General features: G+C 44.1%; 1 protein-coding gene across 3 annotated transcripts in view; it reads right to left on the reverse strand.

The window, feature by feature from the left end:
- Positions 1-15,285: 15,285 nt before the first annotated feature.
- The window catches only part of SPAG9 (sperm associated antigen 9), a 36,236-nt gene continuing 27,244 nt past the window's right edge, over positions 15,286-24,277 (reverse strand). For 2 of the 3 annotated variants that reach the window (XM_031060011.1, XM_005424597.2), the window contains exons 24-27: positions 23,371-23,409; positions 22,335-22,511; positions 21,832-21,969; positions 15,286-18,988 (exon numbers count right to left, since the gene is read on the reverse strand). In XM_031060011.1, the coding sequence (XP_030915871.1) occupies positions 18,873-18,988; positions 21,832-21,969; positions 22,335-22,511; positions 23,371-23,409 (470 nt within the window). In that variant the 3' untranslated portion in view covers positions 15,286-18,872. The remainder of the gene's footprint in view (positions 18,989-21,831; positions 21,970-22,334; positions 22,512-23,370; positions 23,410-24,277) is intronic. The other variant, XM_014308471.2, reaches the window with a different exon arrangement.

The following is a 24,277-nucleotide window of genomic DNA, read 5'->3' on the forward strand; positions in this document are numbered from 1 at the left end:
GAGCCGTGCCCCTTGTGGGATGGTGGCGCTCACCCTCGTGTGCTCCTGGCTGGTGGGACATGTGAGTGGGTGGTTTGCTTTGATAGAGTTGATCTGCCTAAAAAATGGGAGTTGTAGAGCTTCCCCTCTCCGTAAAGACACTGTGAGGATGATCCAGTTAACACACAAAGGGTTGCTAGAGAACTGCAAAGGGAGAGCTTATGGGACATAAAATGCCAATTGTTTTTTAATGAAAAAGGATCAAGAGATTATCTTAAAAACAAACACAGACGCAGTGTCATGTGCCTTCTGGGCATCCTTTGCTGTGGCCTAGTTTCTGTTTCAGTTGCCTGTGCACATCTGGACATGCACATCTGGAAGCTTCTTCTGCTTTTTTACTGCCTGGAAGCTGAATAGACTCAAGAGCAAGTGTGCAGAAGTACTGCTGCCCAGAGAGAGGTGATCCCCACTTTCCCTCCTTTGCTGCACTCTTAGCTACACTCTAACGTACAGCCAGAAGATTGACTTCCCTGGTACTTTATACCCAAATTAAGGTTGTAGAGACAGCAGGGTTGTTCCAGATGTCTCCCCCATTTCTTCTTCTAGAGTTTTGAGCAGCCAGAAGGTTGCCCAGAGACCAAGACAAAGGGAATTTCTTCATGAGCTTTACATAAGCCGAATTTCCCAGCAGTGAACCCAACAATTATTTTGGAAAAGCTCTTGGCTCTTTGCTGTTGTTTCTGTTTCAAACCCAGAAGCGAGGCTGAGCCTTTTGCAAGGCAGGCAGGTTCCTCTTCTCAAGAGGGCTCTAACAAGGAGGCCAAGCTCAGACCTGGCCACAAATCCTGTCCATGTAGTGGAGTCGCCACACCAGGGCACAAGCCTGAATCCACTGGTTTGAAGCTATCTGGAGATTTGGGCAGGCACACACTTGGGGCTCTGTGGTGTGCACATCCTCAATTTTCCTCCCAAGGACCAGGAGAATCTGGTCTTACTCTATCTTCTTTTTTCCACCCATTCCAGCCTGTTGTCAGTACTTGTAGCAGCAGAGAACACAGAGCTCCTTTCAAAATCCTCCTCTGCTCTCATGGCAGAATTTACCTCTGTTATGATCCAATTTAAACATAGAAGAGCAGAGGGAAAAAAGCCTCTGTGAATAAAATGGATCAAACCCAGAATGGTTCAAAATATACCCAAAAAACATGATTAAAACCAAACAAGGTTAGATGTTGGTGCCAAAAATTTGATACATTTAGTTTAACAGTAGAAGATGCAAACAGAAAAAAAGAGAAAAGAAAGAAATAGAGAAAGAAGTGCGTGTGGTGTGGTGTGGCACAGCGCGGCACGGAGCGGTGAGGCCATGGTGGCAGCGGGGGACCCTCACCATCCAGAAGACCAGATGGAGGGGAGCAATGAGACATGGCTGGGACCCCCAGAAGGGTTAATATGTTTCTACCTAACCCCTGTCACTCTCTCCCGGCCCCCCCAGCCCCCATGCACACTTCTTTCTTTTACTTTCTTTCTCTTTGCCTCTTTTAATATTAAAAAAATGTATCAAATTTTGGCACCAACATCTAACCCCGTTTGGTTTTAATCTTTTTTCTTAGGTATATTTCAAACCTTTCTTGGATTGATTTGCTTTATTCGCAGAGACTTCATTTCCTCTGCTCTTCTGTGTTTAAACCGGATTGTAATGACCTCCCAGCTATCCAGGAACTGGTAACCAAGCCTGGTGTCTCTAGGGGCTCAATGACACATGACGCAACCATCCTCCCTCTCCACGCTGCCATCCTATACAGGGAAACCCAAGCTTTTTCAAGATATATTCAACCTGCAGCTCTATCTCCTGTAGGGATAGGGCTGAGATTTTTCAAATGACACCACTGGGAATTTGTTGCTCAATTCCAATTGTGTTTCCAGGGATTTGGCAAATAACTCACAGCCTTTTTTAAGGCTTTCGCACAAAACAGCAATGAACTTGAATTTGCAGGTTGTCCGCAGAGGCAGACTGCTGGTTCATTATAGCACCAGTTAAAAGTTATTTATCTCATTCATTGTCTCATTCTAGTTATTAATTTCCCCCGGAAACTCAAAGAGTTGAACACATGAGATGGTTGGACAAAGTTCTTTGTTCAACTGTCATTCTCTGTTTAGGAATAATACCTAGAAATATCTTTTCCTGCAGAGTCCTAAGCCTCCAGTCAGGGCAAACGACTGCTTATTACAGGAGCTCAGATCCAAAGTTTGCCACTGTTCACGGGGAGCCAGATCCAATGTTCCGGTTTGGCTGATGGTAAAGAAAGGTGAGCAAAGCTGAGTAAATCCAGATCTGACCCACTCCCAGTGTCCATTGCTGGGGACTGGGCTGCTTTCATTTCATCTTCAGAGAAGCCCATGGCCTGAGCTGCAAAATCAATTCTGGTGCACCAGAAGGGTTTGAGTAAAAATACATTGCTGTTACTCACACTAAATAAATACATGAAGTAAGACCTGCTGTGGTGAAGAAAGCTGCATCTAAGTCATGACATTTGAATTGCTGAGCTGCACCCTTGGGATTTGTATCCTGGGTTTGCCAAGGGGCTGTTTCCCTGGGCAGGGAGCCAGCACCATTCTGGGCTCCTTGGAAAGCTGCGAGTGTTTCCCGGGCTGTAACATAGCCTAAAGGGCTCCGGTCCTTGCTCTAGGTGATGAACAACACAGCTGCCGGGGGCGCTGAGAGAGGCTGGAGGTGTGCGGACAGCTCGTATCATGCCATTTGATCTGAGGAATCCCAGCCAAGGCACTGGCAACCCCGGCAGGATTCCTCTGCGGGCTGTAATGGGCAGGGAAAGGAGCTCAGATGCAGGAAGTGACCTGGTGTTTTCAGTAGGATACTCCCACAGTGACAGCACAGCTGACCCCCCCTTCCCAAACCAAATCCTCCCCCTGATCCCTCATCTCACTGCTCAACACAAACACAAACTGCCCTTTGCAGCTGAAGGAAAAGGGCAACCAGATTTCTTGCCTCTGTCAATCCTATCTCCTGTTCTAGTGTTGGAAGCTCAAGATCCCCGTCATTTTTTGAAGCCTGAGTGCTGCTGAAGTGCAAATGCTTCCCCCCCTTTACTTTTTAATTATAGTGTTTGAGTACTGTTTTCATTGCAGTAATGGTGAGAAACCATGAAGGAAAAAATAAACCACAAGGCAACCCGCAGATTTTTACTCACAAATGGAAGGAGGCAGATATAGAAAAGTGACTGCAAGCCCTTGCCCAGTATAAAATTACAGAGCAGAAAACTCCATCCTACTCTTCAGCACCAAAGGTCTCTTCTCCAGTAAAGCGTACCTCCTGAGCTGGGGTGTCTCCCAAATGAAAATAAGTTTCAGAGTCATGGTTTTGGATACCATTTCAGTGGGCACATGCATGAATGCTCTTCTGAACCTCTGCCTCCCCAATTACCTCTCAGCTAAATACCTGGCAGCTGCTGGAGCTGACAGCACTGGGGATCCTTATGGAACAGATTGTTCATAACCCCCTTGAAAATGAAAATATAAGCAAGCCAGTTCCTGCTGGTGTTGGTTTTACCCGCCCTTGCCAAAACATCACCTTCAGTTTCCAAACTTGCTGCCCTCTTTCTTAGGACCAGGATGATCACTAGGCTTGTTGGGCTAGAGGATCAGGAAATTCAGGCTCTTATCCTTCTACCTCAATATTTGGGGATTTTATTCCATTGTCTATTTTAGCCACACATTAAATAACAGTGGTGGCACATGAAAAAGAGAATAAAAACAATATCCTTATCCAAATACCCTGTGCCTAGTGAGGCACCAGGTGTGCCATGTACTCTACTGTTTGGGGTTTGGCTGCTGTTCTTCTGGAGCTGGGGGGTGCAGTGGGTGCCCTTGGTCACTCACCCCATCCCAAGTGACAGGCTTGAGCAGCAGTGCCTGCTGCCTGTCAGGACGTGCATTTTGATCTTACTCATGGCTCAAAAATAGCCAAACTGCTTTATTTTCACATCTGCTTCAGCAGCGTGGGGTTAGGTAGGCTTTGCTTCAGTCTCAAAGGGCTGGAGACCAGCTCAAGTTTGAAAGGTTTCAGGGAAAAAAGTGTTATGGGGTGAGAGAAAATAATCCAGGAGAAACTTGCTGCTGCTTCAAGCCACAGCTCAGGCATGACCCATTATGAACATAACCCTTTCCTCCTAATTTTTTGTCCAGCCCATAGGCCCAAGTTGAAGGTGTGTTTCCAGCCTAGAGGGGGCATGTGGAGTCAGTGGTCTCCACAGCAGAGCTCCAGATCATCTCACCCACCTGTTTGAACCTGCTTTTCTTATAGAGATTACGTGTTCAGGGGCATAGGGACATTGTTACTGGCAATCCTCAGAATTGCCTTGCCCAGAGGGCCTGATGAACCTTCTCATACTGACTGAATGCACACAGAAAGACGTTGCTACTGCCACCCAAATTAGTGAGGGGGAAAGGCAGTGTGTGTATTAAATAATGCTTACCAGTACAAAGGACTGATTGTCCTGTTCATGTAAAGGAAAGAAAAAAAAGTAGAGAAAAAGGAGCTTTCTAAAAGCTTAAATTTGGAGCCCATTACTTTTGCTGAGCAGCTGGGCCTCCCACAGTCTGGTTTGAAGTGAATCTCTCACACAAAGACTCTGTGTGCTCAGAGCCCCCACTATCCACCGGCAGATACGTGTGTGTGTGTGTGTGTGTGTGTGTGTGTGTGAGTGCTACACACCACCAGCTCACAGGTTCCAGCTAATTAGCAGAAATACCCTGCTATTACATTTGGTCAGCCAGACAGTCAAGGAGAATCCCATGGTCCTGCCTGATGTCCGTCCCAGGACTGCAGCCGTCCACTATTTGCTACTAAAATCTAAGTTCACAAAGGCCCATGGAAGCATCCAGCTGGTAACACCTCACACCAAAGCCCTAGACTTGGGCTCAGCCCTGGCTGCAGCAGAAACCAGCAGCAGGGGGGACACAGCAGAAAAACAGCACTAAATAAACCTAATCTTAGCACCAAGGTTGGGATACAGCAATAAGAAACTGAAAATAAAAACCTGCAATAATAAAAAAGAAAAAATGCATGGCAAAAAACAAAGTGCTGACATAAAGGTGGTTGGTTTGGACCAGGCTGCCTAAAATTCTCTCTCCTGGAGCTTGTCACATGTCTTGTCCTAGCAGGATTATGGCTTGCACACACCAGCACATGTCAACTTGTATTCATAGTCCTGAAGTTGTACACTCCACAAATGACAGCAAGATCTGAAATGCTGCTTCCGCCTGCCCTTGTCCACCCCTGTTGCTGTTTCAGCTGCCTGTTCCATCCATCATCATCCCATCCCCAGCTCCACCTCAGCATATGTTGCAGGACAAGAAATATAATTCAGTTCAGAAGATTCACTTTGAGGTAACCAGCTGTCTTGCACCACTTTGGACATGTTTCCCATGTCTCAATTAGCAGAGGGAAAATGGCAGCACTGATGGAGGAGGTCTGGAAGCCCTTGCTTCACTGCAAAGCAAACTGGATTCACATTGGCATAGAGAAGCATCTTCTTGAGGAACACGCCCTGCAAAGGCTCTTGAAGCGCTGCTATGGACTTGGAGAGGACTCAATTCCTGGTGCTCTTCACCTGCTCACATCCTGATTGCCTGTAGACAGGATTAAGCTGTGACTTCCCTTTGTTTTGCTTTAGGGCTGCAGGTTTGGTTTATTATGGTCAGATGAACAAATACAGGTTGTGAGTCAGTGCTGTCACTTCTGGATGCTGGCTGGGGGATGTGGTGGTGGCAGTGACACACATACCAGAGCAATGAGGGTACAGGAGCTGCACACACAAGTCAGGATTAGCTGAATGCCGACAGCACAGACATCCACCAAGACTTTGTGACAATGGCATTTCCAGATTGCTGCTTTACAAGGAAATGTAAAGCATTTTAAGAAGGAAATGCCTTGATATTCCATAAAATAACAGGACAGAACACCCCAGCATGTCAGTCAGGGCCCAGAATCACAGCCCAACAGTTCACGCAGGTCAGTAGGGCTGGTTTAGTTCGCCCCAAAACCGCTTTACTCCCCTCCTAAAAGCTTAAATCCCTCTGATGGCCTTCAGGTGAACTCTTGGCCTGCAAAAAGGGAAGGGATTATACAGAGGGGATGGGTGATGCTGGTAAACCAGCAAGCAGCAGCTGGGAGAAGCAGCACTGATGGGAAGAAGCCAGACACTGTCTGGGTCACCGCTCCAGGGGAGGTTTTCCCTATGGATGTCCATAAGCCACAGTTCCTTTCCAGGGAACTGTGCGTGGCTATTTCTGTCCCCCTGTCAGCAGCTGGGAGCCCTGGGGTGTTCCTCTTCCAGTCCTGCATTTACCCCAGGGCCAGGTTTCCTCCTTCCGTCCCATCCAGCTTGCTGGGTCCCTGCCAGAGGCCCTGGTGCCAAGGGAGGGGTGACACAACTCCTGTCTCCCTGAATGGAGCTGAGAGGGACAGGGGAGGGATTCAGAGTTATCTGACTCATGTGCCTGTCACCCTGCTGCTCCCTCATCTCTGGATGGTCCCACTGTGCTGGAAGGACCACTTTGGTGTGGGATGTGCAGCAGGGATGTGTCTTACCTTGCTGAGACCTCCCCAAGCTCACACCTCAGTGTTGCAAACCACAAAACAAGACCCCCAAACCAACACAACACCCCATTTCTGTATACTCAGCTGTGTTTGGAAACGGCTGAGACAGATCCACCATGGGCTGAGTTTCCAGCAGGAATAGTCATGCCTGAAGTGCAGGTCCTGCCCTGGGATGGGGCTTTGATTGGGGCCCCCCCTGCCACACCTGCAGATGTGGCTGGGTGTCAGCTGCTGGACAACCAAAACTGTGCCTGTACTCCCACATCAGCAGGTCCTCTTGCTTAGGAGCATCTCATTGTGCTGCCTGCAGACAAAGTACTTCCCCAGCTGCTGCCCACCTGGTGCTGGAGACAAGTTTAGGATACAGCAATAAGAAACTGAAAATAAAAGGCTGAAAAGAGAGAGATACAGAGCTCATACCAGAAGTGAGAGTGCTAAAAATAGTGGTGATACAATCCATCAGAGTTATAGGACATCATTAAGCACTTGAGTGTCTTTGGACACCAAGCAACTGCCTCTCCAACAATAGGAAACTCACAGAGGTTTAACAGGAGAGATGGTGTGTCCTGGGCTCCCAGCACATCCTGGGCTCCCAGCTGGAGACTGCCAAAAATAGAGGATGTATGGACAGTGCTCTGAGGGGCTAATGCCAGGCACTGGTGGGGCATTGCCCCTCTGCTCTGCTTTAGGCTCCACCACACTCCTTTCACCTCCAGCCACGGAAATGTGGGGTTTTCCAGGGGATGAAACAACCACTCCTGCTGGGAGAGTAAAGGGCAGGGAGGAGCAGCATGGGCACCCCTTGGGGCACAAGCCCACTGCTGTATCCGCAGTAGTTCTCAGGAGCTGCTGGGATATGGATACACCACAAAGATGCAGGAGCAGCTTGTGTGAGGCTCAGGCACATCAGCCAGCATCACCTTTGTAGTAGTTTTGGAAGGAGAAGCCACAGCTCTGAGCCATCTTCCAGTCTGGAGATGATCCCTCCTTGCTGGACTGCCCCAAACCGGGCAGCTGCATCTTCTATGGGGAGTTCCCAGCACTTGAGAGGCTGGTTTGATTGCAATCCAAGCTTCTATCAAAACTCTAGTTGGTGCTCAAGTGACTAAAATGATCAAGGCAAGACACATGGATGTGCCCATTCCTCATTGATGAAGCCTCAGCTCCACCCCTCCCAACAGAGTCGTGCAGAGAATGGCAGGGTCCCCCTGGCCAGCAGGGACTGCCCTTTCCTGGGGTGCCCCATTTCCCCAAGAAAAAGTGTTTTTGTGCCAGTAAACTTCACCAGGGGATAAGCAAGAGTGGCCCATCAGGTTTGGTTCCCTGCTGCTGTGCCCATCCCAGTGCCTGTGGGTCTAGTGTCTGGCCAAGTATCCACACCAGTGATATCATGGTCAGCTAAAAGATGTGTCTCAAGTCAATTTATGCTGCTTTTTAGATTCTGTATAGAATATCATGCATGAGATTGAGTGGAAAATGTCTTTAACTCCTCCAGTTACAGGATTATTTAACTGAGCTACTGTTCCCTAGAAACTTTTGACTCAAGCGTTACAACATTGCAATACAGGAGAAATTAATACCACAACAGCCCTTGGCTAATCCCTTTTCTCTTCTGGGATCTGGAAAGCTCAGACTGGAATAAGGAAATTTAAAACCAGTTCAGCTCTAAGAATAAATGGTAGTTAAAACCAGCATGAAATAGGTAAGGATTTTGAAAACAAATGCATGGCTTAATCAAACATGATCCTAAAAGAAGTTAAAGTAGCTACAACCCCAGCGCTGCTCCTGCTTGGTGTGTACAGAGTATGTGAACAGGCTGAAGGATACGCCAGCCAGCAGGGGCTGAGACTAAGGCGAACTTCATGGCACAGACCTGACTACCAGGAGCACAGCACTGTGACTAGGAAGAGGAGACTGATGTCCACGGTGTGGCCATGGCTAAGGGTGCCACCCCCAAGGGTATCCCATGCACCTGCAGCTGCACAGCTAGACTGCGTTTGAGTCAGAAGAGCTGGAAAGTCATAATTTTATTTTCTCTCATTCTCCCTATTTTTGGCTTCAGATTCTTGGATGTCTCCTGCCTACTCCCCAGATAAGTGACAAGGAGTAGGTTTGAGATAGTAACAATATGAAAATGAGTCAAAGCACAGATTGAGCTGAAAGTTAGCAGAAATGCAGAATAAAAACCTCTCAGCAAAAAATAAGTCAGGTAGGCAGAAGATCCTCAGGAAAAGACTGGGCAGCAAGGTAGTACTGCAGGCTCAGTGGGGTCCCCAGTGCCACATGGTTTAGGAAATCTCACAGGGACAGTCACACTTCAGACACACCCTGCTCAGCACTGCCCAGGCTGAACCAAGGAGACAAAAATCCAGAGTGGAATGGGAATGATCCCAAAATACAGGCTATGAGGAGAGAGAGGGAGATAGCGAATAAACAAACTCCAAGATACTAAAGGCCAATAAGATCTTGCACCCTCCACGGCCATAAAACCTGCAAAAATAAAGATGCCAAATACTGACACCATTTAAAGGGAGGGCACAATATTGTGTCACTATATGGTGATGTGGCCCTGGCCAAGACCCTCAATTACAGTACACACACACCTGACAGTGGCTCATTTTTTGTCTATGTCCATCTTTCCTCTGGGGACATCCCCTGGCTTCCTGCAGGGTACATCCTCATGGGATGGGGAGCTTTCCCCACAAAGAGTTTACGTCAAGAAATTATTAGCTGGCTTATTCCAATCACAAAGTATTTTTACATTTTTAACCAGAAGCTATAAAAACCCAGGAAATATAGATTTATGGCCTATAAAAGGTTTAGCTTGAGCTACGACCTATGGTTTTATGTAATTTACTACTGGCCTCAGAGTGGACTCCAATTCCAGCACCCCAGTGAGCTCTTTTTGGAGCATTTCTTGATTTGGGCTCTTTTAAAGCACAGCTGGGCAGTCAATCAGATATGGGAGCTTGGAGGGCAGCTGGGCACTTGTCCCATGGCACAGGAGAGCCAGGAAGTGCCAACTTTCAGTTTCTCATGAAGACTCTGCCTGTGCCAAGTTGGAAAACCTCACCCTAATCTTGGCCCTTAGTGTTTGCCCTGGAAACAAGGTGTTTGCTGGTGGGACTGCTCCTTTCTCACCCCCCTCCATTTCTTCAGGTGCCAGCAGGTCAAAACCTTTGAAGAGATAAATTGAACAGAGTGGTTGTATCCATGTCTTAGCTTGCAGAAGGATCTGCCCCAGGGCTTGGCAATGTTTCTGCTGCAATGCCAGAGCTTGTGGGGGTGACTCTGGAGCATCTCTGCACCACAACCCAGTTTGATGCCATTATTACCTTGAAGGCATCTCTGAAGATTCAGCCCTGACACAGTCCTATGAAGGAGCAATATATCATCATGGAATATGCTGAGTTGGAAGGGACTCACAAGGATCATCAAAGACCAACTCCTGGTCCTGCACAGGACACCCCGACAATCCCATTATTGTGCCTGAGAGAATTGTCCAAATGCTGCTGGAGCTCTGGCAGTTTTGGGGCTGTGACCACCGCCTTGGAGTAACTTCGTACCCTTGAGAACATGTCTGGGTGATCCATCTCTGGAGGGGAAAGAAGGTTCTGCAGCATTAGTGATTTAGTTAGTTTCTGATGAGAAGTGATGAGAGCTGCTCAAGCAGAGTGTGAGATATACCTAAAAAATGGAATCTGTACAAACAAGAAAGGAAATTGCAGCAACTGTGGAGCAAAGCTACTGTGTCTCCTGTCCAAACACCAAACTTCCCCGGAGGAAGGTGTGCTGCACACTGTGCCCTGAGGCCAGTATTTGTGTGTAGAGTAGCTGGGGGACCAAATACTGACAGCTCTGAAGAACCTCCAGACTAGTGCCAGTCTGGTTAAACACCAGCCCAAAGCAACACTGAGCAGTAAGAAGCACAGTCTAGCTTGGTGTCATGCAACCCAGCTGCTCAAGGCACAGAGAGCCCAGCAAAATCTGTTTGAATCATAAGAGGAACATGGAAACTGCCACTTCATCAGTAGATAAAGCCCTGCCAGTGCTGCCTCCTTCTGAAAACTCTCCTTATGACCTATTCACACTTCCTTCACTTTCTTATTTCTGATTTCAGATCACACCTCACACTGCTTGCAAAACCCAGCTCACAAAACAAGAACAGTTCAACACCCAAGTGCTGCTGCTGTCAGCCCAGAACACTGCTGGTGGCTCAGCAGAGCTTTGTTAATGTCTCTTCATCCCTCCAAAAATTCTCATCTATGTTTCCTTTTGAAGGTTTCTGACCCATTTGTGTTATTTCCAGGCTGAGTGAAGGGATGAACCCCCTTTATGCTGCCCCTTTATCTGCTGTCAGCCAAGAGAGACTCCTGTACCTCTAGCCCTTCTGATGGACCAGGCCATTTTGCAGGCATTTCAAAGAGATTCTGACCAGCAGAGCCCTGAGCTTCCTGCAAACCAGGATGGCAGCAGAGCCTGGGCTGGAAGGGTGTGAAGAGCTGCAACTTCCCAGGATAAGCAGCCCCACAGCGATCATGGTGTAAACTCCACCTCACCCTGTGCCCAGAGTGGCACACACAGCTCTCTGCTCAGAGCTTGCTGTAGTTCAGCCACAGCTTTGGCCCAGAGGCGACATTTGGGGCTTTACAGCAGATGCAGGTTGCTATGGTGAAATTACTTTCTGAGCACCCTGTAAAGTTCAGAGAAGGATTAAAAATGTTTGCAAAAGCCAGTCGTTGATTTGCTGTGTTCAGCTGATGGCAGCTTGTCACCCAAAAAGCAGCAAAGCATTTTCCTCACCCCCTTTGCATAAAACCTTTATTCTGTCTTGGTGTTCTCTAGTGCTGGTACTGCCAGTCAGATGGTGCTGGGATGTTCCTGGTGCCTTCCTTCCCTCTGGAAATATCCTTCCTCATTTTCTCATCCCACATGTGGAAATCTGTACAGCCCTGGGCAAGACAAGGATGGGTACCTTGTGCCTGGTGCTGAGTTTGCAATGCCGAGGTGGGGGGGTTGAACCTCTGAGCTTGGGCCTGGCTGAGCTTCTATCCTTCCTCCCTCCTTCCTTCCTTCTCAGGAGGAATGAGACAAAAGCACATCTGCACAGGGCAGAAGACCTTTTTTAGCTCCCAAGCACCCACACAGTGTTTATTTGCAAGTGAGTCAACCGGACTCTAATGGGTTTGTGGATGCTGCACAATTCACCTCTCTCTTATTTCAGGGATTTTCATTAACTTTTGGGCAATTTTGACAAGGATTGAATTTTCCCCACCCACACACACATCCTGCTGTTCTCTCATTGAACACATCAATTAGCAACCAAGAGTCCTCAGCACCTTTTCTCCCCTGGATACAGCCTCCCCCATCAGCCTTTAACAACATTTCCTTGTGCAGTTACCCACCCCAAACCAGGTCTGGCCTGAAAAGACTGAAACACTTCACACCTGATCCATGTGCTGCTCACCCACAGATATCTCTGTGCTATTACAGGAGCAGAATCCAAATGCCCCAAGCAAGGACAGAGCCATGTATAGCACCTGCAACAACATCTGCCAGGAGCAACCATGCAGTGGCAGAACAAGTATAAAATTTTCTATCATTCTCATTCAGAGTATCCAGAGTATTTCAGAGGTACTCCAGCTGCCTTTGCAAACGAGTGAGCTCTCTGATTTCCTGATTTTTAGTCCTGCTGGGATACAGACAGCTGCACAATTTTCCATCAGTCCAGTTGTTTCCACAAGGTAGAAGCTGATTCATTCAGCCTGGACACAGCAGGATCCAGGGTGACCTGTGGAACACCTCCCCACACTCCTGCTCCCTCCTGGTGTTGCTTTCAGCCACCGCCAGCCCCAACAGCAGGACACGTGCTCTGACCCAGGGCAGCACCATCAGCTCTCCTTTTTCCTTGAACTCAAAGCAAACATCAGCCGAATTTAATTTTAAAGGGAGACCCTGAGATCTATGTCTGCAGACCAGGCTCTGCGAAAGTCTAAGAATCACACTGTGAGGAAGCGCTGCTATTGCTACCACAAAGGGCCTAGCTGGTGGCAGCTCCATCCCTGCCAGCCCTGAGTCTGGGCAGGGCCTCAGGGACACAAGGATATTGATCCTATCTCAGCCCCATGTGCTGAAAGGTGGAAGTGAAAAGCAGATGTGATGTCTGGGAAAGTTTCCAACATGATTTTTTGTTTTTTTTTCCTTTTCCTCTTCATTTAAGCTCCAAATCTAAAAGACATCTGGACACAGCAACATTCAGGAGCAGGAGATGGCAGCACCCCCCAAACATGCCCCAAATCCCTGGGCATTGGAGGTAGGTGGTCTGGGGTAGATGCAAGGAGCATCAGCCCTCTCAGCCCTGCAGCCCAATCTGCTGCAGGCTCATGAGTTTAGAACCACTGTTCCCAGAACATCGCACCTGCAAACTGGAACAGAACTTCCCTGAAGGCTGGAGAAGCAGCAGGAAGGGGAGCGCTGTGGAGCAGCTGCTCAGGCCTTGCAGTGCCAAGAAACCTCATCTCCCCTACCCTGCCTGGCTCCATCCCAGTGACCAGCAGGACCTTTGTCTAATAAAGGAAAAGCTTTCCCTTTCCCAGATGTTAGGTGAATTGGATGGGAGACCCCAGCTCCAGAGCACACAGAGGCAAATCCCAACTGGAGCACTTACAGGGATGAGGGCAGGGGAGCATCTCCTGAACCCTGAGTGGCTTGGGTTCCTCTGTCCTTCCTTAGACACAACAGCTTCACCTAGGAGAGCTGTTTCAGGGAACCTGAGGCTTAGCTGCTGTAGGAAGGCTAGGAGACGGGAATGCTCAAGCAGAATGAGTTTTCTCTTGGGCTCCACATTTTGTTTGAATTGTAAGAGCACCATCTTGTGTCACAACTTGGACTGCTCCTGCTCCTGGCTAGAAGAAGCTCAAGCTGAGTGTAATAAGCACCAATCCACATCTCCTCCCATCAGCTCCCTTCCTGCCATCATCCTGAAGTGTTTTAAAAAGCAGGAAACTATTTGCACTCAAAATAAACTTCTTTTTTCAAAGAAGTGTAACCACACAGATTCACAGAGAGTCCTGCAGGTCCTGCCAGGAGCTAGTCCTGGTCCCTGGCCAGAGGCCCCTCACAGCTTGTTCTACAGTAGAATTGAGGGGCAGTTGTGCATCAGAGATCACCACAATGGTCAGTACCAGCTCCAGACTACTGCACAGACAGGACACTGAAAATGGGAGGTGAAGGCAAAAAGAATCCCAATTTTTGGTTTACTATTTATTCCATTGTAGAAAAAGGGAAATAATCTCCCTTAGTAAGTTTGAGGCTTAATTTCCAAGCAAAAAAAGTGTTTTTCAATAAAAGCATTGGCAGTGAAAAAGTTTAATAGTGTGTGTATTCTGCCCTGAACACGTCTTGATGTAGGAGACTGGTACAACTGAGGAAACTTTTTAAAAATCTACGTCAGAAACAGTAAATGCTTTTCCCATGATCCCATGCCCAGAGCAGACAGGCTGGTTATTTCCAACGGCTTCAAACTTCAGTCTCCAAACACCTTGTAACACCTTAGCTTAGTTCAGAACTCTATTCTCTTATCTCTCTCAATACCAGATCTGAAAAATTCAATTACTTACGCACAGACCTGAGGGCCTCCAGGGCTGCTGGAAGAGCTGAAACATTTCCAGAGTGAAGATTTATGATGTTTCTTCCCTTTTAATACAGACACAATCTGCTTTAGCACAGTGCAGTGTGTGACCAGCCTGGGAATGGACATGGCCCCAGAACCATCACTGTAAGGAGAGGGAAATGCATCAGGACATGTGGTCTGGAGAGGAAAAAATCTTCCAGGAAAATCCAGTAACTAAGCAAAAATTATGGTGGGTTTGTTAAGCACCAGGTTTATAAAGCTTCAAGGTGGAACAACAGTGGTAACAGGACAATTGGTAGTTCTCGTCCATGGATGATTCCAGTGTTTGCACATGCATTTGTGCAAACAAATCTGAAGCATTTTTGTTCCGGAAGTTTTAAACAACTTCATGTGAGCCCTTCACCACTGCCCAAGGGTAGCAGTAGCACCTGCAGTGAGACTCATGGGGAGGGCAGGGGGGTTTTGTGTCCCCAGCACAGCTTTCTGCACCCAGTGGGGCTCCCTCAGTCCCTGGAATAGCCAGGGGTTCTTAGGGACGCTCTTGACACACTGATCAGGACACACAGCTGGGACAAATGTGCTTAGAAAGGGGCAGGTGAGCTGGGAAAACATGAAACCCTGGCTCTGGCCAAGTGTTCTGTTTCTGCAGTCACCATGTCCTCATTATTCTCCCTTAAAAACACTTCACTTCCTTTGCTGAGCAGGAAGTAACCAGCGAGCATTTGAGCTCTGATGAATCTCTGCTAAAACAATTTTAAAAATAAATCTCAGTGGCAGCATCTATTTCATCTGTTATAATCTATTTCGTCTGAGCTGCATTAAACAGATCTCCAGATTTGTATCTTAACAGAGGAACAGACATCATAGCTTTTCTTCACAGCTTTTGTCTGAGCCCACTAGGAGAGAGCAGGACAACACTAGTCCCAGACTGACTCAAACACATCATTGACAATGACAATATTTGGCATTAGTGTAAAATCCCCAAAATTGTGTCTTCTGATAGCACCAAAACTCGGCAAAATTAACATGAGATTACAAAGAACACAATGACCCAATGCATGTTTCATATACATATTTATATATATTTCATGTACAAAGTTACATTCTGAACCTCATGGATTCAATAATAGAAATAAATACTGAAATAACTACACTGCTATATGAGCTCTTCTGCTCACAGAAAAGAAGCCTCAAGTTTTAACAGACAGCAAGTTTAACGCTGTAGAATCCATCTCAGATTACAGAGGCAAGTAAAATTGAGCATAAAGTGTCCAACAGACAAAACTTTCAAAAATTACAGACCATAAAATGTTTAAAATATATGTTTAAAAGATTGAGAAATGTGCATCAACAAAATTAATAAAGGAAACTTAATCTTGTTAGAGGGCGGGAGAGACATTTAGTGTATAGAAAAATGCTTTGAGGTGCAATATAGGTTGTTACAATATGGCATAACCCTGTTAGAAAAGAACATTTAATTTCCCTAAAGAAGAACTGTATTTGAGTTTACCATGTCTCATTTTACAGAGTGAGGCCTTCACAAGGCCCGCCTCAACAGGGCCATTTACAGAGTGCTAAGTCAGGTTTAATCCTTTGGTAACTTTTATAATACTCACATGGAAATAAATATTCAGTTGCACAGCATTTTTTAAAGACATACGTTCTTTAGAACAGTTAGTATATTAAAACAGATTAAACATTTGTTTATTACTAAGGCAGCCTATGATAAAGTGTCTACGCCCTGTCAACTCAATCCTATCCGGTACAGGAAGACCTTCCCAAGGAATGGACAATGCAGCCTCACCCTCACCACGCAAACACCCCTACCCAGGCAAGTCACGTGCTGCATATTTTGTGCTCAAAATGTTTCCAAGCTATTAACAAGCTGTAGATATCAAGAGATTAGCTCCTATTTATATGATGCTTTAATCACGAGTGTAATGCATAAACACATTCTTGAGACAGAGTTCAGGGTGTATTGTCATCACAGTGCCTGGGATTTGCGTGCTTTATTCACCTTTCAAAGTGACCTTAAGGGGAGTTTATACAGCCCAGCACACTGTGATGGCAACAGGACCCAACTAATCTAGTGTACCTTAGGACAGGGGATAGTGTTTTTAAATGAGAAATAGAGAGAAGTGCACATGCCTTTATCTACACCCATAGTGCTACACAGTTCAACTACTGTCTGCTTTAAAACTCTTCCACTTTTGGACAGAAGCAATCCATCATTCTCTGGAATATTTGGAAGGGCTGGCCCACTGAAGTGGCTAAAATGGCACAGTGGACCAGCTCCATCTGGCAAAAGACCAGGTACACACTTGCCAGGTTGCACTGCTCCAGCTGGAGCAGTAATGCCACTCAGAGAAAACAGCTTGTCTTTAATAACAAATTAAATCCTACAAAGAACCAAGGAACAGAATTGTGCGCTTTTCTTCTGAGAACATGAGAATGTGACAATCAACCAGTGACTAAAAAACTTTGGAGACTGTGTTTTCCGAAGAGAAAAAAAAATAAATTCAAGAAAATGGCAGGAAATGCAATGAAACGGCACCACTCACAGTGAAGATTCTACACAATCATAAAAGTTTAGACAGCATCTTTCTTAAGACATCCCATCATTTAATTCAGATGTGCTTCATGTTCAGTATACATGCCTATAAGTTTAAAATAGGTTTAAGAGTGTTGACTCAGGTTACTTTTGTATAATTGGTGTTTGTATAATTTTTAATAGGCTTCCAGACTTTATATTTAAGCCAAAGTACTTTTAAGAGTGACATTCAAGATGAATATGGAAAGCAAATTATGAACAACATGCTCTCATTGCTTTTGGCCTTCTGAAGAGAAAAATACTACCAAGATATTAAACATCTTTAATAAGGATTTTTACTACATAGTTCAAGTCCTAAATACATATTTACGAGAGGAACAGCTGTGTACAAAACATGTTGCTTAAAAGGTATTTATAGATATAAATCTAACCAATAGACCTGAATGGAGATTTTCTGGTTTATCAGCTATGATATGCATTTGAAAAAGCTGCCTAAATATATATTTACACAATAGACCTCAGCTAAATGTGTTCATTTTAAAAACTAAGAAAATATATAAACATATGTTTGTCTGATAGACCAGAACTGCTCCTATTGCATAAAAATGTTTAGGCAGTTTTAAAAAAGTGTTTCTATATTTACTCCTCTGAAACTGTTCAGTTCTCTCATATAATCAAGTTATTAAATTTCTCTGCTAATCTGAACAGCTCCATTCTTTTGGGGGTAAATGCTGGATGTGTATTAAAACCCCTCAAAACTTCTACTTTCCAGGGACTAAATTAAAGAGCAAATCTGGATTTTTAAATCTTCTGAAGTACAGAAATCATGAAGTGTTTAACTTAGGTCTGATACTAATGCAGAAATTTCAATGTAAAAGGAAGACCATCTTAAACTCACATTTATGGTTAAAAAAAGAAGGTGAGTAGACAGAATGTCAGCCTAAGATTAGTTTCTTGACTTTTGGTAATTTTCTCTGTCCTTGCATTACCGGATAATATTGTTGCTGAATTATTTATTTTTTTAACTAAACTGGGGTATGGAGCTACCAAAAAAAAAAAAAAAAAAAAAAAAAAAAAAAAAAGACAATTTGTACCTAATTATCTAGAACTACACTTCCTTTGATGCCTTAGGCATCACCTTTACAATCTCACTTGTGTAGAATATGTTTTTTTTTTCCTGTACACTTTCAGTCTTTCCTCATACTCTAATTGAGGTCTCCAACCTTCACACACACAGTGCCTTGGGCAGAGAAGATCATTCTAAGTGCTTAGGACATAAGGGGTTAAGAAAAGAACAAAACATATGCCCTGATTGAGAATTTTACAGTTATTTTCCAATTTACATCAACCTAAGAATATCCTTTAGAAACAGAGTTGTTCCATGTCAGGGAAATGGAAAAACATGCTCAAAATTGCTCATTACTGAGGGCGGCAGTTGTCAAACTTTAAGGTTCAATAGTGAAAATACGATTTTATTTAAATATTTTCATTTTAATTCCTATACAGCCTCCTCTTTGCCCCCACAAATTCTGAAGAATGTAACAAATTAAACTGTGTACAGTGTATGAGAAAGATTATCCAGGTTTGAAAACAAAAGCTGAAATATACAGTTTGCTTTAGCCTTCACAAAGTATTTGGATGAGTCTTAGTAATCCATCTTTTAATTTGTCCATTTTTTTCATACCCTGGGAATAACTGTTTTACCCAATGCATTATACAGTGAAATGAAGCTCAGCTGGAACAAAGCTGAACTCAAGTGAGACTACCAAAGAAGTGAACACATGAGATTGCTGTGGTACAGTCAAACTGTATCAGCTGCTCACTGTGGTGTGCACACCAGCTGGAGAAACATCTGATTTCCTCACACTGTTCCATTTAACACAGGTGCAGTAAAACAGCACAAGCTAATTCCTGTATAGCTGAAGTATGACAGGTTTCAATATAAAGTTAAACAGCAAAGAAATGCTTCAACATCATGTAGTGAAACAGGTTCACAAAAAAAAAACCAAAAAAAAAACCATGCAGAAGCATTTTTTTTTGCTTCCCCCCTCCCCCCCCACCATTTTTAAGATCTCCAACTGGATCCTACAGGCTCACTCACTGCCACACATGACTTGCCACACTATCAAGTGACTCCTCTCAGCTTTGGCTACAGAAGGTTCAAGTGGTAGAGCTTCTCCCAGGAGTTCAGATTCTCCTCCTTCATCACCTGGAACAAAACAGCTTTGGTTGAGGCAGCCAATAACCAGAACAGCATCAACACCACATGCAGCAAGACAAGAACAAATGCTAAAAAGACAGTGTTGCCATATGTTGATATAAAAACATATTAAAGTCTGTGAATGTAAACTGAGTGTGTTGCATAATTATCTCAGAGCCCAGCATTCTGCGGGCGATAGTCTTTACTTCTAGCCCAATAAATAATGGCAGTTTCATAAGTATCCATATTCTACATGTTTCATTACTTATAACTCTTTAATGGAGAGAAACCTAATCTGCAAACTACCAGGCAGACATAGAGATGGTTTTGCCACTACAAAGTGTTCTGGGACAAACCCAAACATATAAATGCTCTGGGACAAGAGCTGTAATTGAGCACATGTGAGTCAACACAACATTAATGTCTATGGTCAATCTTTCCCAATCTTTACTCCTGTTCCAGTTATTCCAGCTTGTCACAACTCTGCCCACAGTGGCAATGACAGCTTTGAGCATATTCTCCATCATTGCTCTTCAAAAAGAAGAGCAGTTTTGTAGCTGTACCTGAACTCTGGGTGACAGCAGCTGACTGGGACCAAAGGTGACACTGAACTGTCCATGGACAGCCAGGACCATCAATCCAGAAGGTCTCTTTAATCACAGGAAACAGGAACTGACCTACACCTTCAGGAAGGTGCCAAATCAAATTTTGGCTGGTGTTCTGGTTAGACTCCTTTGGAGGGGCTGAGGGAGCTAAACACAGAGTAGTCCCAAAGTTTGCTAGGCTCATGTGGCACTGGCTGGGCTAAGGCAGCACTGGCACCCAGCTCATGGCTTTGCCATCATGCCAAAGGGACAGCAAAATGAGCATTTGGAATGTGGCTGTTCCAGCTGCCCTGAGTGACCGCAGCACTTCAGCCCTCACTGCACTGTGGCACAGAACTGTCTCCAATCCTGCCTCTCATAGGAAATCCAACACAGTCACCCCAGGAACCTGCTTGTCACTGATTAGTGGGATGACAGTATTTGGGATGGCCTTCCTGGGTTTTCCATTGTAATGGTTTATGTGGGTTGTTTTACTGTTTGGTTGGTTTTGAAAGACTACAGACAGATTTAGGCAAAAGGTTCAAAAGCAGGTCTAAGAGTTGTGACACCTTTTTATGCACTTTTTGTCAAGGTATCCAGTTGCAGATTATAAGCACAGAATCACAACAGTTCTCACTTTATTTCCCCAAAGACTTCAATTAAAAAGAAGATACATGTTTATACAAGAAATCTTTTATGGGCTAGATCATGCCAAACTGCCATCCAAGAAAAGCAGTGATCAAATAGCAGTGATGGGCATGCACAGTGATCAAATACCATCGGCATGCAGAGATAAGTGATCTACTTTCCCACTCAAAAATGACTAAATTTTACACTGAGTGTTCTTCACTTAACATGACTTGTTTTTAGTCAGTCTGCATATTTAAGTAACTAAGGACATGTCTTCCGGCAGTTTGAGACAGAAGATTAACCTGACAAAGAAAGACTGAAAGCATTAACAGGAAGGTGGTACATGACTCCAAAGCAGAGTTTCAAATAAACCTTCTTACACAGTCATTCCTGTTATAGATGAGTAATTAGATGGTTGGCTCTCACAATTAAGGGGCAAATGTTATGTATATATTAAGAGAAATTTTGTAGATGTATAGTTATGTTACTGTAATATGCCCTCCCCCTTGCATTGGGATGGCCTTGGTAGCTGGGGCATTTGGGGAGGGTCGGCTTGTTACTATGGTAACACCTGATCATGTAAGAATGTGAACTTCACCACTAGACGGCAAAGAAGGAGTCGACTGATGAGACTTTGCGAGGGGCTAGAGTTATAAAAGACGGAGCATCCATTTTGCAGACAAGCACGTGGTGGTTGAGTCCTTTGCTCCCAGCACTGCATTTTTTCCTTATTTAGTCCTTTTGTTGTATTTTTATTAAGTGTGAAAAGTGCATATTATATGGCTCTATGCAGATATTTACTATATGTATTTAGTTGTATTGATTAGTAGTGCTGTATTAACATTTTAATAGTATGATAAATACAGTTTTGTAGTTAAAAGCTAACTTCTGTAGTTAAAATAGGAACTATGTAAGTGTGATATTTTTTTTAGAAAGAAATTAGGTACTCGCACCAGATAGCAGCGACAGGACACCTAAATCTTTCAGAGATAAAAATGTATTGTTCTCTTATCAGAAGAAACTGACTTCTTCCTGCCTCGCTCAGCATGCTCAGGATCAAAGATGCCATTAGGATAAGGAGGAAGAAGCTGTCATGACCAGACCGAATCCTTTGTTTGCATGGAATTTATGCATCATGTATGGGATGTATGAATATTCAAAGGGCTATTGCTTTTAAGGGTTAATCCTTTGCTAACGCGTGTTCTTTTTCGGGCTTGTGCTGCCCAGAAAAAGGTACCCAGAGTCCGTAACTCTTTGTTTCTATTGTCTCATACTGTCCTAATTAAAATTGTCCAAATTATTATTACTCTAATTGTATTGCTATTTCTATAACCATTTTATTACTATTAAACTTTTAAAATTTTAAAAACAAGTGATTGGCGTTTTTCACAATAAAGTTTAATAAACCTTTGAAATTTTAAAAGTGACCATCATTTCTCACATCCCAAAGGTCATGGTTCATTGGGAGGAGGAGGAGAAGCTGAAGGTGTATCAGAATAAAAATACTTCTGCAGCGTATGGTAAAGACTGTATATACTGACCACACAAATGCACCTACTGCAATCACAGCAGCAGTTATTACGTGGTTAATACTCTTTCAGTATGAAGTACGACTCATTTAAAGCTCCGATTTCTTACCCATTCTGAAGTCAATGTATCCTTCTCCACCGCTTATCACCAACATTGATTTTAAGGGACTCTGGTTGAAGGATTCCTGGGCTTGTTTATCAGCTGTTAGATCTGTTCCACCACTACTCTGAGGGCAAACAACCTGACCTGGGTGAAAAACAGAACACTTATTTATGCCTTATCTCGGAGTAAAAACTTCTGTGCTTGGTCATTAGATGACAATGCCTAAAGCAGTTGAATGTCTTCTTAACATGCAAGTGCTCACTTAGCACAGCACCTTTTTCACAGAAGGAAGCAAAGTCCCTACTTGTGACCAAGCTCTTTTCCTCCCATTAAACATGGCTGTACTTAGCAATCGGACAAGCCTTGTAATTAAAATACATTGTTTCTGAGAGTACTCTTGCTATCTTTGACTAAACACTGTGTTCAACTAAGTGAATGAAGGAAAAAACAATGAACAAAAAATCCAAACCAAAAAACCACCTCTTTTGAAGGTGGTAACAAAACCTCACCTGGTACTGCAACGAAGAATTTCACAGCATCCCGGTGGCCGTGGAAGCAGAGCTGTGCATGCGCCATGGAACAGTAGGGTATGAATGTCCCTGGAGTCACTTTGTCACTGTGCTCATCTCCATACACACGGATCACACTCCCCGGACGGTTTCCGGAGCCTGCTGCTGATTTATTGGCTGTAAAAGAAGAGGTTGTTTTCTACTTCAAAACACAAATTGCTGGAGTGGTTATTTGGTAAGAAACCTTATGGTACCATCTAAAAGCTAAAGCCAACTTAGATAAAAATGAAACAGGAGGGCAGCAATGCCAATTCAAGACAGAGCTGGAAAGAAAAAGATTGCATGCTTCGTTATTTAAGTACATCAGAAAATGGAGTAGGACTCTTATTAGTCTAGCATAAACACCAGATTTCAATATCCTACTTTTGGGAAAAAATAATTTGTGACAGGATTGTGTCTTTCATAGAAAATAAGTACCTCTAATGTGTTTCAATATGAGCAAATGCCATGTTTTTAACATGTACTTAAAGACAGTTTCATTCCAACTAATCATAATGTATGCCCTTGCCAGCAAAAATTCTCTAGAAACAGCCACCTGTGGCCATGAAAGAGCTACCCTATTATCATTCTACATCTACATTTTACTGTGAAGTTTTAAAATACATTAAACCAGAGAAGTACTCATGCTAGACATACAAGCCATCTCCATTCCAAAGACTATCAAAGTAGTGAACGAAACAGTGATTTGTAACAAGACAGCAAATGATGTGGATTAATGACAAAGTTATAAGATGTGATATTACATTGGCTGGAAGAGAAAGTCTATATGAGAGTTCAGCTGCAACACAGGATGATATGCTAAACTGTTGAGCAGATTGGTGGCCATTTAGCAAACATAAAACTGCTGCAATGCAGTAACTGCAAGTGGAAAAACATTTAGGAACATACAAAGGGTAAATCTATAAGGAGTGGGAAACAGCCTCAAAGTGGCTATTATAAGCCTGAAAGTAGGTTTTGGTTCAGAATCTGCACTTACCCCGCAGCCCCAGTAAACGTCCCTGGTGGAGGATTACAGCTAGTGAGAAAGGAGGAAAGGGGAAATGGATAGGTATGACAGTAGAGGAGAAGGATTAATGAGAACCCACTGCTCGTATTTTGATTTTTGATAAGGTAGAGCTTAAAATTTTAGCTCCTAAAAAAACCAATAGATATTTAATTACCAAAGATTCGATCAAAAGTCACAAAGAACAGCATCTTACTATAGAAGTTCCAGTACAAAATAGACCACAAAAGCACTGTCACGTATTTTTAACTTTATTATTGATTAGCAACGTTTCCCCTTTCTCTCTTTCCTTGGCAGGAGGCTCCAGAATAATACAGAATGACTGATGTTTTCAAGTACCCTTTTGGAACATCATCTGCTGCCCTGCTACTAAGACCCAGGGGATTGAGAGATGCCACTGCTTATGCAAGGATGTGACTGCTTTATTACTATTTCTGACCAAGGTTCTCAGCCCCACTATCAGGCTACCCCCAAAAGGCTGCTCTGACCCACCACTAACCAACAGAAATGAAATGCAACTGAACAGCTTTAATAGGGACTTCTTCCGTTCACTCCTGGCTTAAAACAAACTCCTCTGGAAACATTAACTTAAGCTTGATGCAAATTAAGAGCTATCATTTTTGAAAGCATGATTTAAAGTGTCTCAAAATCCATGACAGGAAGTCTGTCCTTCCTTAGTACATTCATGCAAAAAAAAAAAGACAGTTACTGAATGGATGGACTATGCAATGGAACAACATGAGAAACAATGCATGTGTTTGCTGTTCAATAAAGCAGATACAACATAAAGAGTTTTCATTATTAAATCACCCTAAAACTCCACCTGTCAGACCACACTATTTTCTAAGTAACAACAGTACAATTAGGACTATCATAGGTC

The sequence above is a fragment of the Geospiza fortis genome, unplaced genomic scaffold, assembly GCF_000277835.1.
Source record: "Geospiza fortis unplaced genomic scaffold, GeoFor_1.0 scaffold244, whole genome shotgun sequence".
Lineage (NCBI taxonomy): Eukaryota > Metazoa > Chordata > Aves > Passeriformes > Thraupidae > Geospiza > Geospiza fortis.